Source organism: Apodemus sylvaticus, chromosome 2 (genome assembly GCF_947179515.1).
Source record: "Apodemus sylvaticus chromosome 2, mApoSyl1.1, whole genome shotgun sequence".
NCBI lineage: Eukaryota > Metazoa > Chordata > Mammalia > Rodentia > Muridae > Apodemus > Apodemus sylvaticus.
In genome coordinates, this window is record NC_067473.1 from 1,804,757 (window position 1) to 1,824,681 (window position 19,925).

A 19,925-nucleotide genomic window follows, 5' to 3' on the forward strand; every position below is an offset into this window, starting at 1 on the left:
CCTTGCTCTTCCCTACCATTCCTGGCCTGTCTGGGTGTGTGGCTGCCTGCCATGTGTCCTTTATCTCTGACCTTTGAGTCTGTTTCTGGTACATGACTGTCTCTTGCCATATGGCAAGACTACGTCTACAAGTCTGGCATTAGACATTGCACTACAGTCTAAATACATAATGCATATAACCTTGGATTTGGTGATTCTGTCACACTCAAAGCAAGCTGTCAAAGTCGTCTGGCATGGCTTATCCTTAATAAATCCCTCGGCCTGTTAATTGCTCTTTATCCATTGAATAAAAATCGTGTGGATCCACAAATCATGAGAAGAATGGAGGACAATAGAGGAAATGTTTAAAGGATTGCCCGTTTACCCTCTGGGACAGAAGGAGTCGTGTGGCACGGTGTCTGCCCCCATGCCCTGGCCCAGGAGCAGCTAGAACAATGTGCTTTGGCTTTGACTCGGTTTATTTGAAGGAAATCAAGGGTACCAATTATTTTGGACGAATGAGTCCAGCATGCTGTTCTGGAGCTGTGGCCATAGGACAAGTGCCCAGAGATGGCTGGAACTGGCTTGCTGTGTGAATGGCCGAGGGAGGGCATAGGACAGTGTCACACTCCGCAGAGGTACCCGGTGCCCTCCACCAAATCTAAAGAGGGGCCCTCCACTGCGGCCTCTGATGCTCAGGGCCCTTAGCATCTGATTGACCTGGCTTGTCCTCCTCCTTCAGTATGTAAACTAGGCCTGTGACCCTGGACAAGAAACCTGTTTCCAGAGGCTCTTTCCCCTCTGTGGAGAAAAAAGTGAATGATTAGGGTGGAGACCTTCAGAAGTACCTGGTCCTTCTGTCTCCCCATTGCACCCCAAGACAGTCAGGTGACTTTAGCAAGGGAGGAATGGGGGGGGGATAAAACCACTGAGGGTTTTCTCAAGGGTTCGCCCAGTGGAGTGAGTGACCAATAGGGTATCATCACACCTAAAAAGCTCCTCATATGACTCTGGTTCCTTGGCTCATATCACATGTGACCCTCACTTCCTCAGGTGTACATATGGCCTGATGGGAAAGATTCCTTAGGTCATGCCAAGAGAAGCAACTTGGTGCTCTCAGGTGTTCGAGTGTACTTGCATGCACGCAAGTGTATGTGTGTATAAATGCATGTGAGTGTGTGTTTGTGTATGCGTGCATGCATGTGCACATGTGTATATGCAGCCATGTGCGTGCATACGCATGTTGCACACATGTGGAGCTACAGGTGTGTCTTCTAGGATAGCAGTGCTATTTGGTTTCCAGAGGAGGGAGGAGAATGCAGCAGGAAGATAGGGTGACATCACACTTGGGGTAAGGTTGTATCATACTTGGTACAGGACCATGCGGAGGAGCAGAGTGTAAAGTCACCTGAAGAGGAGCATAGAATCAGAGCAGGGTTATGTGTAGTATAACCTGTAAAGACTGAGGATGTCACCAGCTCCAAGGTACACTGCACCCATTAGCTTCAGATAAAGCTATGCTTAAGTGGACTTAAGATGTATCTCAGTGTAGAGCTCTTGCTCTGGGTTTAATCTCCAGCACCACACACACAAAACAAGAAAGAAAGAAAGAAAGAAAGAAAGAAAGAAAGAAAGAAAGAAAGAAAGAAAGAAAGAAAGAAAGAAGAAGGAAGGAAGGAAGGAAGGAAGGAAGGAAGGAAGGAAGGAAGGAAGGAAGGAAGAAGAAAGAAAGAAAGAAGGAAGGAAGGAAGGAAGGAAGGAAGGAAGAAAGAAAGAAAGAAAGAAAGAAAGAAAGAAAGAAAGAAAGAAAGAAAGAAAGAAAGAAAGAAAGGAAGGAAGGAAGGAAGGAAGGAAGAAAGGAAGAAAGAAAGGAAGGAAAGAAAAAAAGAAGAAAGAAAGAAAGAACGAAAGAAAGAAAGAAAGAAAGAAGAAAGAAAGAAAGAAAGAAAGAAAGAAAGAAAGAAGAAAGAAAGAAAGAAAGAAAGAAAGAAGAAAGAAAGAAAGAAAGAAGAAAGAAAGAAGAAAGAAAGGAAAGAAAGAAGAAAGAAAGGAAATAAAAAAGTTAGATGCTGAAATGTAAGCTTGACATTCTTTGCCATTGTAAAAATACCTTTTCCGTAGCACTCTGTGAGCCTCTGTATTTATGACTTCCTACACGTCATAAATACAAAGGCTGCTCTTGCCAAGTAGTGTTGGCACAGGCCTTTAATCCAGACAGAGGCAGACAGATCTCTGAGTTCGAGGCCAGCCTGGTCTACAGAGTGAGTTCCAGGACAGCCAGGGCTACACAGAGAAGCTCGGTTTCAAATAACAACAACAAACAAACAAAGACTCTGCTCTTAGCTCAGGATACCCCATAAGATGTCTGAGGCCAGGGCCCTGCCACAGGGAAGGCCACCCTCAAGGCTGTGTGCTCTGCATGTGATTTCAGGTCCAGACCGTGGTTCTCAGGACAGGGTCCCCCTCATTTTGCTCACTGCCATGACTTCTGTCTGATCCCATGTCCCCTGCTTGGGACATGGTGACCAGGTGGGACCTCCAGGCCCATTTCAAGTGACTCTTTATCCAGACTAGATTTTTCCCATCATTCTTTGGTCCCTGGCAAAGGTAAAAAGTTTGGTCTCATCAGTAGAAATGCACTGCTGGTCTTTGTCTCCATCATCCCTAGCCCGAGCTCCTGATAGAGATGTATCCCGTGCACTGAGCCTTTACAATCATGTTGTTCCCTCACACAATCAAGACTTTACCTGGAGAAAACTAGCTGGAGTACCAGCAGGCAGTGAGATTGTACTGTCCTAATGCAGCATTAAGAAGGAAGGTTATCTTAGGTCTCTGTTACTATGATAAAGCACTGTGAGCAAAAGCAATGTGGGCAGAAAAGGTTTATTTCAGCTCACAGTTCCACATCCCTGTTTATCATTGAATGAAGTCTGGACAGGAACTCAAGGCAGGAACTGAAGCAGAAAACTATGGAGGAATGCTGCTTACTGGCTTGCTCCTCCTGGCTCCCTCAGTTTATTTTCTTATACCCCCCCCAGGACCACCTGCCCAAGAGTATAGTACCCACAATGGGCTGGGCCTTCCACATCAATTATTAAGCAATAAAATGCCCACAGAAATGTGCCTTCCAGCCAATATAAGGAAGCATTTTCTCAATTAAAGCTCTGTCTTTCTAGGTAAGTCTAGGTTTATGTCAATGTTCTCCTGGAGTTGCTAACCTTAAATAGTGCAGAAAACTTATATGGATAAAGACATTTGAATAAGTTCCACATTTATTGCCTGAAGTACATCACTAAGGTGAATCTTCTGTTTTGCTGGGCCAATGGATACTGTCACACTAGGGCTGAAGAATCAGCTGTGATTAAGAAAAGACCAACCTCCAAATAAATACGGTAATGAATTGTGTAAAGGGCAAAGAAAGTGACCTCTGGCTACTTCCCAGAGATGTTGAGACAGGTCTTCAGCGAGGCCATGCAACTACCCAGCCAGCACAGAAAGCAGTATCCAACTCTCTCTGTCTCTCTCTGTCTCTGTCTCTCCATCCCTACCCCACCTTCTCACCACTTCTCAGCTTGATTAAAGAGAGTCAGCACAGGGGGAAGATTAGAAAGTCCTGGTTAGTGACCCGCTGGTGGCTATCCCTCTCCAGACTGGGAGAAGCCATCAGGAAGGACCTGCTCACTGTTTTGGTTTATATTTGCATTCCTGACATCTGTTAGCTAAGTTCCCTTTTGTGTCTTTACCTAGAAAGACAGCATCAGGATAGCACATGGGGAAATGCATATAAGACTGGGGCCTCCTATTCCTGATATTCTATATCTAGCAAATGCCAGGAGAAAAGAACCCACTGGGGGAACAGACCACAATGCACAAGAACATTCAGGGCACTGTTATTGATAAATATTTTTTAAAAGATTTATTTCTTTATTATATGCAAGTATACTATTACTGTCTTCAGACACTCCAGAAAAGGGCATCAGATCTCATTAAAGATTGTTGTGAGTCACCATGTGGTTGCTGGAATTTGAACTCAGGACCTCTGGAAGAACAGTCAGTGCTCTTAACTGCTGAGCCATCTTTCCAGCCCCATTGATAAGTATTAAGTGTTATCGCCACCCTAAAAGGCTCCAAGTCAAGATACTGGGTAATGAACCCTGAAATTTAGGGGAGGAGACTCATAGGATTTTTGTTTTATTTTGTTTTGTTTTGTTTTATTTTGTTCTTTTGTGTGTACATGTCTGTCTCTCTATGTCTCAGCACACATAACGAAGTCAAAGATCTCTGTTTTCTCTTTCCATACTGTGGGTCTGGAGGATTGAACTCAGAACCTTAGGCTTAGTAGCAAGCCTCTTCACCCACTGAGCCATCTCACCAGCCCATGAGCTTAACCTCAGAGGGCTCTGCTAACACATTTGCAGACTGTGGAATGGCAAGAGTGTCTGGCTCGCTGTTTCCCTGTGTGGTGCAGAGCGGAACCTTGGAATTACAGCCTTGGAAGGAGCAGGTTGTTTCCTTGAATGTTGATGTTTTGAATAGATTATTTTTCCTTCATGTCTGGAGCCCATTGCTGGAGTAAACACTTGTGTTTCATTACATTTTTGGGTGGTGAAGACATTGACTATGTGGCGTACAACTACTAATGGCTGCAGAAAAGGTCAACAATGATGCCAGAGTGATTTAACAAGGACAGTGTGGGTTTACTAATACAGCTGCCTTCTGTTAGGGACACAGACATAAACTGGGTTTATCCCTGTTGGGTTTTGTTTGTTTGCTTGCTTGTTTACTTTTGAGATAAGGTCTCATTATGTAGCCTTGGCTGGCCTGAAAATCACTAGGTAGACCAGGTTGGTCTTGAATTAACAGAGGTTTGCTTTCCTCCCTCTCCCTAGTGCTGAGATCTAAGATGTGTGCCTTATATTTCACACTCATCCTATCCAAACCCGAGGAGATGCTCCTTAGTATAGACAGCCAAGAGATCCAAATACTCCACCCATCAGACCCAGCGGCTCACCCACCCTTCTAGCTGCGGCTGAGCCCATCTTGTCATGACCTGGTACTTCTGAGACAAACTTCTGAGCTGGGAAGAAGTGCAGCAACCTAATGTTAAACATCAAACCCATATCTCAACTTCAATCTGAAGAACTGAGTTTGCTGAGAAGTCTTTCCCACAAACAGGGGGGAGGCACAGTCAGGAGGACATCGCAGCCCAGCACATGTCCACTGACTTGTTGCTGAAGGAACCCAACACTTGTAGGAGGAAAGAATGAAATTAAGAAAGAGCCAACAGTGCTGAGAAGGGTTCAGTTCTGTAACAACAGCACAAAGGCTATCACAGATGACAGGCTCAGAGAACTGCCTCCCCGAGACCCCTCCCCGAGACCCCTCCCCTGCTTCTGCTTCCTGCCTCCTTAGTGAGCTTCTCAGCCTACTGTACTTCCTGAGGGTGGGACTCACCCCCCTCATCCAGGCAAGCACTTCCCCAGTTGCTACACCCATGTTCTACAAAATTCAAAACTGATTATTTTTGTACATATGTGTCCACACTTGCACATGACGTGTGTGAATGGGACACACATGCACCATAGTGTACACATAGAGATCAAAGGACAACTTTCAGGAGTCGCTTCTCTCTCTTGACCGTGAGATGGAGAGCCAACTCAGGCTTTGAGTTTGCATTGCCAGTGCTTTGACCTCTAAGCCATCTTGCCACCCTCAGCTCTTCATTCTTGATTTTGGCCACCTCACTGTTGCTACGGTGAAGTGGCAAAATCATGGACTAGGAGACTTCTGGCACTCAGTAGGGGCTGCTCTGGATTAAATGAGTCTCCAAACTAAGGCGTGTGTGTGTGTGTGTGTGTGTGTGTGTGTGTGTGTGTGTCTGTGTCTGTATCTGTGTGTGTCTGTGTTGTCTAAAAAACAAGGCTTGGGTTCAGGACCTCCTGGTCCTAGTGCTAAATGGCTCTCCCTCCAGGCTCTGCTGGCCTGCTCAGATACAGCACACACACACACACACACACACACACACACACGCACACGCACACGCACACGCACACGCACGCGCACACGTGCACACACACACACGCACACACACACACACACTTAACGATATTTTTAAGGCACCACAAGCAGCAGCCTCTCCCACCCTCCTGCTGTGACTTGACTCAGCTTTGACAAGGTGATGCAGCTAAGCTCCTAAAGGAAAGTTGCTGGTACTGGTCCCAGAGCATGCTTGGGGAACCGGTGATTTTCACCCATCCCAGAATCTCATGCTACAAGACGCTGGAGAGGGAGAAGTGAAAGCTTTGGGGTACAGGGGGTGCCTGTGTGCTGGCTAGAGCTCACCCACAGCTGTGCTTGTCAACATGCTGAGAATGAGGGCCCCTCCCTGTCACTTGTCTGTGATGGGTGCAGAGACACCCCACTCCTGAAATTTGTGTCATTAAAGTGTGTAAATTGCAGTCTTCCCCTTCAGAAGAGAGTAACAACACCCTGCTTTTGTCAGTGTGCCTGGCCTAGTCAAAAACAGAACGGTGTTGCAATGGCCCCATTGACCCAAGAGGATGCTGGGAGGTCAAAGTCAGCCTTACCCACAGTCGGGTAAGAATACTCTGACTAGACTCTTGACAAGGCTCCTCCCCACCAGGCTGCACTGAGGACGGCAGGAGGCAGAGCTTACCTGGGTAGGTGCTACCTTCCTTAGGACTTGGCCTGGACAGCTGCCTTTGAAATTAGGATCTCTGCAGGCCACTATAACCTAAGCCTTAGGGATGGGTGTTCAGTGTGTTGGGCCTGCACTATAGCCAGCAAAGCGGAAGCTGAGCCTTCAGGACCCATGTGTGTTAGCCAGGTCCCCATAATAAAGTCCCACAGATGATGACACTAGTCAGTTTTCCTGAGGCTGGAGTTAGAGTTGAGGGGCCCTGGGGGCCAGCACCTCTGTAGTCTTTCTGGCATATGGATACACTCTTCCCCCTATTTCATCCTTCTGTGTATCTGTGTCTGAAACACCTCCTCTTTTTTATTTTATTTTTTGAGACAAGGTCTCACTATGTAGCCTTGGGAGGCCTAGAACTCATTATATAGGCCATGCTGGTTTCCAGTTTCTGCCTGAGATTAAAGATGTGTGTCACGTCACCTGGCTTTAATCCCCTCTTCTAGTAAGGAAACATATATGCACAGTGAAAAGGGGCCACCCCCTAAAATATCACTTAATCTTGATTCCCTCTCCCAAGAGCCTATTTATAAGTGTGTCATTTATAGAAGGTCCTGGAGGCAAGAGTTTGGGAGAATGCCATTCAGACTTTACTCATGCCCCAATCTGCCCTCTAATGTGGGCATGACAAGAAACAGATGCTTCTGGAGTTGGTTGAGAAACAGATCTCCAGGACACAGAGTAGAGTCCAGAAAGCAAGGAGCCACACCAGCGTAGGAGTCCTGTCAGGGCAGAGGGAAGCCATCTTAGATAGGCACAGTGGATACAACTGTGTGGCAGCACTTGGGAGACTGAGGCAGCCAGGAGGAAAGACAGATTTAAAAGATAAAATTAGATGATAAATGAGATTAGATAGATAGATAGATAGATAGATAGATAGATAGATAGATAGATAGATGGATGGAGAGATAGATAGATAGATAGATAGATAGATAGATAGATAGATAGATAGATAGATGGATAGATAGATAGATGGATAGGCAGGCAGACAGGTGGGAAGAAGAGCTTTCTCTCTGTGACCTCCAGGAATCAGGACACACAGCTGGCCTTTGGAAAGAGGCCAGCTCCACTCTGCTGTAGGAAGGTTTAGATTCCGCCCAGTCTGAACCCTTCTCTCCCCCTGCTTGTAGTTATGAAGATAACCTGCCAAAAGGCAGGGTTGTGTGGGTAGCCCAGGGAATTGCTCAGTCTCTGCTCACAACATTCCTGTCACATGAAGGGGATCGGGGCTCAAGCCAGTGACCTGAGCTCAGAAGCTCTGCTGTCCCTAGATTCTTTGAACAGGGAAATGAACGGTACAGGAACACATGGCAGAGGGGTATAAAGCCTGTGCCAGCTCCCCGGGGTGTCCTCAGGCTCAGCTGATGGAGGGCTAGGAGATGGCCAGTCATGCACAGAACACAAGCTTGTTCTTAGGCTATGAAAGAGGCCCATGAACTGGGGGCTTGAGACCAGGATGGGGGTGTGGAGGCCAGGTGATCAGGTACTCTCCTGAGAGACTCCAGCAGTCTCATAAGGGATTGGAACCCAGTTAGGCATTCTGCCTGCAGCTGTTGCTAGCCCCACCCAGAAACCAGCCACACAGTGCCTTCAGGTTTATTGTCAGCTAAGAAGCCAGTTGATGCTCTCTGCATAAATTGTCTGTGTGTGTGTGTGTGTGTGTGCAAGTGTCTATGTATGTGTGCATGTGTGTGTGAGTGTCTTTGTATGTGTGCATGTGTGTGTGAGTGTGTTTGTATGTGTGCATGTGTTGGCTGTGTGTGAGCAGCTGTATATGGGTGTGTAGCATGATGGCTTAGGCAGCCACTGAAAGGTTTGCAGTGACAGGACACTAAAAGGCAAGGCTGGGTTGGAAGGAATCTGTAAACGGAAGAGGTGGCAACAGTGCTAAGCAATCTCTGGCAGCCACACGTAGACGTGGCCACACAACCACATTCGATACCACTGGGAACATAGTCTAGTTAAATCATTTTATTTCAGTGTTTAAGTGTTTAGAAACACGAAGCGTCTTTAGGAGAATCTTTATTTGGGACTGGAGGGACCAGTCAACAGCACTGGATGCCCTCTCACAGGGCTGGGTTCCTTTTCCAGGACCCACATGGTAGTTCATAATTTTGCCCTCTCTGGGCAGGCACACATGTGGTACATGGACATGCATATACCCACACATATAAAAATAAAACAATAATATAATTTTTAAAAGTTTGTATTTGAGGAAGTGCATTTGTCTGTAGCATAGATAAGGCCCACTAATTATTTACTGAATGATTAAGCAAATTCTTTTTATTTTTTACTTAAATTTTGACCTTTGAAGGCCAAGTACTGTAGCACAGGCTCCTCAGAAACTCACTATGTAGCTCAGGCTGGTCCCCAGGTTTGCTCAGCCTTAAATAAACAGTTTCATCTTCCTCAGGTCTGCAGCTGGGCACTCTGGTGTTCTCCTGGCAGGAATGGTCACCGCTGGGCACAGAAGAAAGCTAAGCACATAGTGACAAGGTGTCTGGCTAGCAGGACCTCACATAGCTGGGAAAGTGGCCCTGTATTCACACCAGATATGTGTGCTATGCATATCATTTTTTTTGTCATATGTTCAAAACTTCATAGGTTTAAAAAAGTAACAGATTATTTTTGAATGAGAAACCTAACAGCAGTGACAATTTAATACTTGATAATGAGAAAAAGATACATACTTTTTAACTTTAGAAATTAAATTGAGTTAGATAGCTGCCCCCATTTAGGGGTCATCAATGCTGCTCCACAGCATGAGTTTTTAAAATTCTCTTTTGCCACTGTTAAGCTGAAGATAAGCTCCATCATCATCATCATTATAATAATAATAAATGTGACTGGAGTCTGCGGGAAATTTCCTAAATCACAGTGTTCTCATTTTGCTACTGTTTTCAACTCACTAAGAATGTTACTCATAGGTCCTCTCATACTCCAATGGTGAGGACAGAAAACACTTGCAAAAAAAATAGCTTTTCAAATCAGCCATCTTTCAGATTGTAAGAAATGGTTTTACTTTAAAGGCAAGGATACTGTAGAGACTGCTGGGCCCACAGACCTACTTGTACAAACAAGAAGTTCATGGAATCTTGAAGCACCAGTAATGAGACTTTTGTGATGCTCCAGCTGCTTTTTAAATATTGTACCAGAAAAAGTCTCTTATTGATTTGGTTCAGAAGTGACTAATTCTTCCCTGCTGCTATGTACAATACTGGAAATTCATCAACTTTTATTATTTCTTATCAAAATGAATTCTTTTAGAATAGTAATCATATTGTCATTTAAAACCAGCTGATGCAATTTGCATATTGAATGAAGGAGTATTATACAACAAACTCATAGCAGTCAATTAACACACAGGCTAATTATGTGTCTCATCGGCCTACAAGAATTTCTGAATCCTAAGTGAGGTAAGGTGCAGTAACTTTTCTAATCTAAATACCGACTTTCAACCAGTATGAGCGACGATCCCATTCTTTTCGGATGGAAAGTTTTAGCTGTTGTACTGCATCCCGTATTTGCTGTAAAGCACCAGCAACTGCTACATTAACCCACCCTCGAGGAAGGAAAAGCTCTGCAACAATATGAAATTATCAAGCACTAAGCAGGTTAAACGCCACCTTCATGTCTGAGGGAAAACAACCATGAAGATGAATGAAGTTTACTAGCGGCTGTCAGGCTGTGGTGGCAAAGAGGGGGCCATCGCAGCCGGCGTCTGCACGTCCATTGTGCTGTGACAGAATTGGATTCCTGCCTGCTTGTGATAGCTATCAAGCAAGAAATTTGCTACAAGATTAACAGAGACACAGTAATGAAAAAACACGGAGCGTGCTGTAATTGGCTGTTATTAAAGTGTAGTCATAGTGGTTTGTAACCAACTCCCTTGCTGCAGACTCTTGGACAAATCCAAACCAGAATTTTCAGATACTTTCCTTCGGTTTCAAAGTTGCGGTCTGGATACCTCCCACCCGGTTTTCCCTTGCTCACTTCCCAAGCCAGTGGCTGGGAGAAGCCTAAGGGGGCGGGGGCGGGGGCGGGGGCGGGGGCGGGGTAGATACTGCACACGCCACTTGTGATTTAGAGGTGCAGGAGGGTTTCAAACTGGGAGATGTCGTGTTTACTTTGAGTGTGGCTCCCCAGGACCGTGAGGAAAAGATCCTAGATCACTTTTCCATTTCTAACATGCTATAGGAGTCCCCCTAAAACAGGAAGAAAACTGTTCCGAAGCAGGAACGCTTCTCTACAACGCAGCAGTAGTGATGGCGGCCGGCTCCATTCATATTTTAATGAGGCCAGTATCTCTGAGACAGTCCTTGCCTGCAGAGGCGAGGTTCCTGGAAGATCACAAAGGGAGTCGCTTTATTGACAAGTCCCATTCAAAACCTTCACTGTGTACAAAGAAAGACTTGGTTCTTATTCCACTTGTCTCACTACTTACTGCACTCTTAGAATCCGAACAATCGGGTGGGGGGCGGGGGTCAATTATTCTATGAACAGTCTTTAAATATGCCAAAGGTGGTTCAGCTGAGTACAATCATATTAAAGTAATGTTAATACATGTATGAAGAGCTGTGATGAGAAACATCTCTTAAAAATATTTCCCCAATACACGGTGCTTGGGGATTTTAAGATCAAAATTTGGAGACTCTTCGGGTAAAATGACCTCAGCCCCGCGGAGTTGGGTGGATTCCCTTTCCCTTCCCTCCCGGAGATGCTTATCTAGCAGCCTATAAGCCTTCAGCAGCAACTGCGCCTGATTTTAAAGACTCCCGCGAAAGGCTAGCTAACTAACGCCATTCAAAAGCTGGCACTCTTCAGGCTTAAAAAAAAAAAAAAGGCAAAACAAAACCTGTAGAAACACACACACACACCTATTTGTGCTAAAGCAGGGCACACTGTTTCCTTAGCCAAAAGTGTAAAGTTATACTTTAAAACAACTCACCGTTAAGCCCACTAATGGTTTTAAAGTAAAGGACTGTTTTCAAAAGGTGCAACCCAGGAAGTTTGTTTTTGTTTTTGTTTTGTTTTTTTAAGTAAGTTTTCAAAAGTAATCTGTAGAGAACACTTTCGTGGTTTTGCCTCAAACTTATAAGGCTCAGCAGTCTTCTGCACACAGCTCTGATTATTCGATCAACTTGAAAAGGGGAAAAAAAAACAGAACAGTTTCTGAGGAGGCAAAGAAACACTTAGTGTGTGAGGACGTTCTTGACCTGGTAGCCGGACTGGTCTTCCCAGGGCCCCCTTCCCTATGCCTGGGACCTCCCATCCAAGGCCCTGCCCCACCCCCACACATAGCCTGTTTGCTTTTTTGATGGGAGAGGGAAGGAGAGAGTGATTTACTAACTGCTATTAGGATTTTTTATGGACGACCCTGGTTCACTGTGACTTAAAATCCTGCTTTGTGGACAACTATAAACTGACACCTTTATATAACAGTTAAGGGGACGCTCAGCCCGTTCATCCCTGAAAACCCGGGCCTCATCGGGTTAAACGCCTGCTCTGAGTCTTTCATGTAAGAATTCACCTTTACCATCTCCTGCCTTTCCCAGTGGCCCCTCCGAGTTTAACAGTGTCATCAGCTATCCGATTTTCAGTTGTGTCAGTAAACCTGTGAATTTCTTCTTTGCAATTTATAAAGCTTGAAAGCACAGATAAAAATGCCATTTGTATTTGAAAGTGCCATTGTAGAATCTTGGTTTTCGTTGTATTTATTTATTTACTTATTTACTTATTTATATTTGGTGAATTTGGAAAAAAAAAGAACTTGACACCTGCTATGGGGTATTTTCATTCTAGTTCGCAGACGCATTGAATTAATTGCTCTTGCGAAGCCAGCCAGGGCCTTGAGAGTTCCCAGCGGCCTGAGGTTCACCTGGGCCTCAGCAGGTGCCGGGCGGTGACCCGGCGCGGTCCTCGCGCTCGGTCCCTGCGCTCCGCGTAAAGTGCGCGCCTGGGGTCTGTTCCTGGTGGACGCTGGAGACGGCGGCGATCTGGGGGTGTTTCTCGTGGGCTCCATTGCCCGCGCTTTCATATTAATTGCGTATCGGCTTTGCGGCCAGATGGCGGGGAAACGTCGGGACCCTTTGTGCGCCCCGAGCGCGCCAGTGAATGTCGCGCAGTCATTGGCACCGGAAGGGTTCACACTGCGTGTGAAAGGGGACAAAGGGGGCTGGATATATCAACATTGCAGAAACCGAGTTCATTTGTCATGCAGCCCCTTTCAGCGCAGTTGTCATGCAAACTTCCTTCTTTGATCAGCAGAGGGTGGAGAGAGAGAGGGAGAGAGAGAAAGCGCGCAAAGCCGCGGGCCCGGCCGAGCGCCCTTGGCGGCTCCACGCCCCTTCCGGAAGGAGCCGCGGGGACCGGGCCTCCTGCACCTTGACCCGTCTAGACGCCGCACGAGGTTTTGTCTCGGTTTCCAAGGGCGCGGGGTGCTCTTTGACCCGCGCCCGGGGCGGAGGTGGTGGCACAGAGCCCAGCGCGCCCCTGCTGGTCCCGGAGGGAGAGGGGCGCCCGGGACGCGCGCCAGCTGTTCCCAGAGCAAGCCGGGGCCAATGAGGGGCGCTCCGGGCCCTGCTGCCCACGACCACCTCGGCGTGGACCCCGCATAGCCTCCTCAAGGAGTCCGGAAGGCAGGCGAGGGGGGCAGCGCGACGCGGGATGGGCAGAAGTGTGGCTTCCCCACAGAACTGATGCGCTCTCGAAACCCCCCTCTCCTCCCATTTTCTGTGCTTCAGCCTCTACTCGACAACTTTTAAAAATGATATCTACAAGTACCGCTTCTAGATTTTTCCGTCTCTTACTGTTCACTATCAAGCACGTCATTTTCTCTCTAGAATTTAAGCTCGCCTTAAGCTGCATAAAGAACGAAGCGGCTGCGGGAAGCTGTCCTTTCACTCGTTCACTGGCCCCGCGTGGGCGTGGGCAAGTGTCCTGGCTGGTTCTGTTCTTCTTGTAGGTTCCCCTGGCCCAGTCCGAGGCGTTCCTCATCGACCTTTTGGATAAAGTGTGTGTGCGAATGAACGATTACCAGCTGGAGGACGACCCAGTGACCAAGCAGAAGTATTTCAGGAGATATGCTCCGAGAAAGGGAGACAAAATATACAAAGAATATAAAAAGTTCTTCTTTTATTCTGATGCCTACAGACCTTTGAAATTCGCGGTAAGCCCCCTTCTAAGAGCCTGTTGGGGTCCCCCTTTCCTGCCTGTAGCTACTCTCGAGTTGTTGATGAGCAGTGGAAGGCAGGCACATTCACAAGCCCTAGTGTCCTGTGCTGCCCCACTGCTGAAGTCTTCACTGAACACTTGGTGCCTTGGCTTGTGAGACATCTCAGGGGTTGTAGCATGCTTCAGTGATCAGTGGGGAAGCTGAAGGGAGTTTTATGGAAGGTGCCTTGCGTTCCCTGTCCTAGGGACATTGACACCATTTGCACATTGCTTGTCTAGGTATTCTGCTGGTATGGAGTGAGCTTAGCCTTTCTTGTTGCCTAAGGAAGCAGGCTTGTGGTTTCTAGGCCGAAATCTGAATGGAGGCCAAGAGTCGTTAACAAATATGTATAGATAAATGTTGGAGCCATGGCCCCAAAATCCTATCTCCCAGCCCCACAGACTTCTCCCGGAGAGTGTTAATTCCTAGGGTTAATTGGCATTTTGTAGCTCAGGCTAGGCTACACCAAGGCTTGGGGTCAAGAGCTAGAGCTGATTTTACAAAAAGTTGACCTCTGTCTTACTAGGGTGTGCCTTGCAAAAATACATTGCAATGTATTTCCCCCTAATGCTGTAGAATCACACAGTGATGGGCAGGCCTTGTTAAAAAATTTATTAAGTTCACACAGTGGCCAAAATGTCAGGCGTGCTTCAGGCCCAACATGGGGCTGTAGCTGACATTTGGAGATTTCATTTTAATTAAAAAGTGAGGGCAACGATTCAGGGCTAAAAGTCCCATGGAACCCGGATGCTGATGTGAGCGTGTTTGTCTTTCACAGGTTTTAAATAAACACATTATAGTGGAATTTAAATATTTTTAAATGCCATTTTAAAATCTTAGAGTCTTGCTTAATGAACTCAGAGATGGTTCACAAGTCTCCAGTGGATGGCTGTCAGTAAGTGGCCTCAGCGTTCCAAAAAAGGATGCCTGGTGGTTCTTGAGAGAGAATACTACACACACAATTTAACACTTTCAGATCCCACGAGAACTTTGTGTTTCCTCCTCCCTGAAGCATCAGCTTGTTTTATTTTTATTTTTTATTTGCTGTGGAAAGCAAACCCAAGATTTGAGCTAGATTCCTGAAGAACCTTCCCTTGACCAACACGGCAAACGCAGTGCTCCGCAGCACCTGGCACGTGCTATTATGTTATTAGTTGTTTCAAATTTTCAAACCACAAAGTGAATTACTGTGTTCCGTTGGAAGGGAACTGGTTTAAACATTTCCAGGAAATGTGCTCTTTAAAATGCTGAAGCACAGAAAAGGAAAGCTTTCTGTTACCTCCTGCCTGCTGCACTCAGACTTCAGGAAGAGAAACAAACCCAGCCAGCCATTTTCCTTCCTCCAACTCCTTCTCCAACTCTTCCACCTCCTCCAACTCCTCCTCCTCCTCCTCTGTCTTGCAACAGAGTAATCATTTAGTTAAGTCTCAGGAAAATGATACAATTAGTATTCCTGAACCAAGGTTATGCAATGAGGCATCAAACCTAAGGGGCCAAGGGAAATGGGCCTCCTTGGTTACATGCTTTCCTGTGTTCAGCTACTAAAATGCCGCTAAGTCTGTGCTAATAAGGGGCGCTGCCCATGTGTCTCTGCTCACACGTGTTGCTATTGTGTTTCTGCAGTGCGAAGCCATCATTGAAAAGTATGAGGATGAGATATTTGCACTTATCGCCCAGGAGGCACACCATCTAGCTGATATGCTGTGCAGTGAAAAATCAGGTACTGTGTCTGATGTAACACGTGCTCCCAGCCTCACATACCGGCTCTCACTCAGCCTCGCACAGCCCATCTGCAGGGTAGCCTTGCAGCCAGCTCGGCTCTAACACAGGCTCCTGGGGACCAGACCCCTGTGCCCAAAAGGAGAGCTACAGAAGCCAAGCCAGAGCCTTCCCTGCTGACTTTCCTTCTCTGTTTTTGTTTTGTTTTGTTTTGTTTTGTTTTTTTCAAAGAATTTAGGCTTGACTTTACCACTGATTTTCAGAGCTGTTGACCCCAAAGCCATAGATGTTAGATTTTTATATCCTGGTCCAGGAAGGGATGTGCCTTTCATAGGTTAAGTATTTGTCTTAACAACAGAAAGTGGGGTTTTTATTTTGAAAGAAGAGTCATTAGGTTTGTTGTTTGTTTGTGTTGGGAGTTATTTGGATATTTTTTCAGGTCCTTTTCCCCTGAGTATTTTAATCTAAAACGTTTTTTTCCTGTCCCCACATGTTTGAATAATACTTGCTTTATATTTTCAGACACATGTGTGCTCACTTAAAAGCTAGGAAAATAATGAACAGGTTATCTACTCTATGGCAAGGTGAAGCCCCGGAGTTCCAGCTAGCCTCTCCTCTGTGTGCTTGAGCACACCTCTGCTCTGTCTTCACACATTTGTACAGAGATACGAACAGGATGAGTCTGTTGAGCAGGGATTCTCAGACATCCTTAAGAAAATGGATGTGTTTATATAAAGACAATGGTTTAATCCACTGTAGTGCTCTATAAGCCATACAGAAGCTTGAGATCAAATTCAGCAGAATATACACAGGCCAACCACACACCAAATATGCTGCTCAAATCCTGAAAGGAATATCATTGTGTGCTTTTACCTATGTATTAATGTCATTAGAAGTTTCTAGATTAGGGAGGCACAAACCTACTAAGGAGATAGTTCAAGTTTTCTTTCCCTGGGTAAGCAATAAGGTTGCTTTCTATTTAAAATTCCATTCCAGTGGGAGCTTATAGAAAAATTCAGGAAAATGATAGAGAAGATTGTTTAATAGCCTGAGATGTTTTATATAGTTATTTAATTACAGAAGTGTGACATTCACATAAGTTCATAGCCACACTTTCCAAAGAAAGGCTTTTTGAGGTATTTTAATCAGTTTGGCTGAGATAGGTGTGTGTCAGATATTAATACATGTATGATGGGCAGGTTTGAAATCTGTCTGCTAGTCTTCCTTGTAAACAGCTGAACCAGCCATAGTCACCTGTGATGGATACTGTAAATGACTCCATGAACACCCCAGAAAGACCTGAGGGGGTGCTAGCCTCTCTCTGGGAGTCACTGCCTCTCAGTTAAGCTTCTTGGGAAGGTCTGTTTCCAGGCTCAGTAATATATATGACTCAGTTCCAGTAATGTTAGCACCCTCTCTACAGTTTTTCTATAGGTCTAATTGGAAATAAAAATGGAAGCTATAGCCCTAGAGAATAAACCTAAGAGCTGTATAGAACTGCTAATGTGAAAGCAGACACTAGATGACTCTGCATTTGATTGCTTTTCAACTCTTCCTTGCAGCAGCTGAGCTATGCGGAGTCAAAGGCACTGCTGTGCATGGTGGTTAGAGCTCTCTCAGGCTGTGCTCCTTCACAAAGCTTCTGATGGATACAGCAGCTTATATGTAAATCAAAAACTGGGGGCATATTAGTGTTTAACAGAGACAAAGTTCCCTAGAAAGCTACTGTGAAAGCAATGTAGACTGACATAATTTATTGCCAGAAAAAAATTAAAATAAAACCCAATGATAAAAATGTCAAACTACCAACCAAGTCTCTAGTTCTAGAAATATCTATGCTCTAAATAATTTTTTGTCTCCCTAAAACCAATAGGTGATTGTTTTCCCTATTCTCAAGATAGCATCCTGTATGTAACATATATTCATGAAGTAGTTTTTGGTTAATGTACAATTACCTGTGCCTGACCTCCACCACATACAAACACACACACACACACACACACACACACACACGGATATAAGGAGAGAGAGAGAGAGAGAGAGAGAGAGAGAGAGAGAGAGAGAGAGAGATTGCTAACTGGGCCACATGGGCTCTGTCTCAAGAAAAACAAATTAGCAAATAAATTCTAGTTGCTGGAAGAGTAGTGAAGGCATGCTGCTCCTATGATTTAATACACGGGATGGCTTCAGACACACACAGCATGAAATGTGACTCTTTCATGTCACAGAAAAACTCTTGGTGCCTTGACGTGTCATCTATAACACAGTACAGTGGCGCCTTTCTACCAGAGCAGGGTACCAACTGGATTTCAAAGGTTCAGTGTGTCTTATGTTACATTACAGCTTTGCAGCTGCCTTATCTCAGCAATAAACCGTGTCTCGGGGCTGCATCCTGTATATATGTGTGCATGAGCGGGTGAGGTATGTGAGTGTCGGCTGCCATCCTGAGAACTGGGAGAATGCTTGTCCATTAGTCACAGGGAGATCAAAAATTATTTATTTAGAAAATAGATGTTTTTCCCATATCTAACAAATACACTGTATATGTGAGTTTTTCTCTTTCCTGTTTTGTCTAGATTGTCTCCCTTTCTTTGTAGCAGAGCAGATGAGGCCAGACTGGCTCTTCAACATATCGAGGCTCAGGCATTCACCCTCATGTACAGATATAAACAGGGAGTGCTGGAGAGGACCTGTCTACATCTCAGGGCGGCCATGTTTGAATTATGAAGTGCCATAGCAGGGAGAATCTCATAAACACTGCTGTCATCTGATGGGTGGGGCAGATCTCACTGACGGATGGCACTGCCTGGATCTGGGGGGGACCACTGTGGTGTCATGCACTAGGCGGAAGGACCACTGTGTACACTCTGCTCATGGTGTATCACAGGGGAGTCAGGCTTATTCTTTTCATTTTTTTTATAGACAAAAGAAAAAGGGGCAGGGGAAGTAAGTTCACGAGTTTCTCCAGTGGCTTCCTCTATGGCAACCCCTGCCTCTCCAGAGAGTCACTTTGTTATCTTAAATCAAAATGACTAAAACCATGATATAATATAGATTATGACTCAAAAATACAACTGTGTCCTTAAAGGTGGAGGGTGTGAGGCTGTGGACTGTGAGTGGCTACACTGTATCCTAGAGATGTAAGGGTCTACTTGGAAACATACATAAATATATTCCATATTGATCACTCTGTGCTAATATCCAATCACAACCTTTAGAAACATATTAAGAGAACTCCCCGTGTAAGATAGCAAGTATCTAGAAATGGCTAGCTGACATTTAAGTGAGCAAGAATCTTCAGTTCTGTCTGACTTCTCAACCTAAGGGGAGACTTAAAAAGACTATGTAGCTAAACCTTTCTTAAATAGAACTGCTACCCTTGCTTCCAAAAAGAAACTAATATGAATCAAAGTAGCTGTGCCTCTGTCCACAGCATCGGCCCCTTTTTGACTGTGAAATGCCCTTAAATGCTCCTAGTCCTGTGGAGGCCTCGAAGGATGCTTGCTCAAAAAAGACCAGGGGATGGGATAAGGAGTGTAGAGTTGGCTGGTGAGCCATTCTGGAAACTGAGCTTGGGATCTAGGTAGGTGTTGGTAATGTGTTCCTTTCTAATTTTTCATGTATTTACATTTTTATTAAGAAAATCTTTAAAATATGGCTTACTTCTCAACCCAAAAGGGGAGACTTAAAAAGACTATGTAGCTAAAGTAACTCACAGCCTTTCTTAAATAGAACTGCTACCCTTGCTTTCAAAAAGAAAGTAATGTGAATCAAAGTAGCTGTGCCTCCTCCTGGCCTGGGCTTTCTGAAGAGAGAAAAGGCTCAGTGGCCTGGGATTTGCTGGTTAGTGACACCATTACTCTTTTTCCAGATCTGTGTGGCACTCCAGTCAACAGTCCTGAACCCTAGGTGTGCGAGGAGTGGAGTCAACCCAAAAGGTCACTGTGCGCCCCCACATCGTGTGACTGCTGTGACAAGGAAGTTCATCTCCTGTCTGCTGTTCTTGTCTCATGCATGATATTGGTTTGAAAATCTCTTGCTTCGCATCATGACAAACCCCAAGTCTTCTCTTAGGTGAAGAGACGTTTATAAAACAGAACACCTCTTTGCATATTTGGATGGAAGCTGGGTTGGCAATAGAACATTAAATCTAGCCATGGGAAAGGGTAAAGATATTTCTTGATCAGCCACAAATTCAAGGCACTCGGTTACAATTAATACCATGGGTTGGTTATTCTGGAAGGTTCTGTGTGGTGCTTTTAAAGTCCCATTCTCAATCTGGAATGGGACCTACAGATCTGG

The 19,925-nt window shown here is 45.3% G+C and overlaps 1 protein-coding gene across 1 annotated transcript in view; it reads left to right on the plus strand.

Annotated features, from left to right (window-relative positions):
• Cnpy1 (canopy FGF signaling regulator 1) overlaps window positions 1-19,532 on the plus strand; it is a 38,261-nt gene extending 18,729 nt beyond the window's left edge. The window contains exons 2-4 of the mRNA XM_052172393.1: window positions 13,656-13,859; window positions 15,528-15,624; window positions 19,495-19,532. Coding sequence (XP_052028353.1) covers window positions 13,656-13,859; window positions 15,528-15,624; window positions 19,495-19,532 — 339 coding nt within the window. The remainder of the gene's footprint in view (window positions 1-13,655; window positions 13,860-15,527; window positions 15,625-19,494) is intronic.
• The last annotated feature ends 393 nt before the right edge of the window (window positions 19,533-19,925 follow it).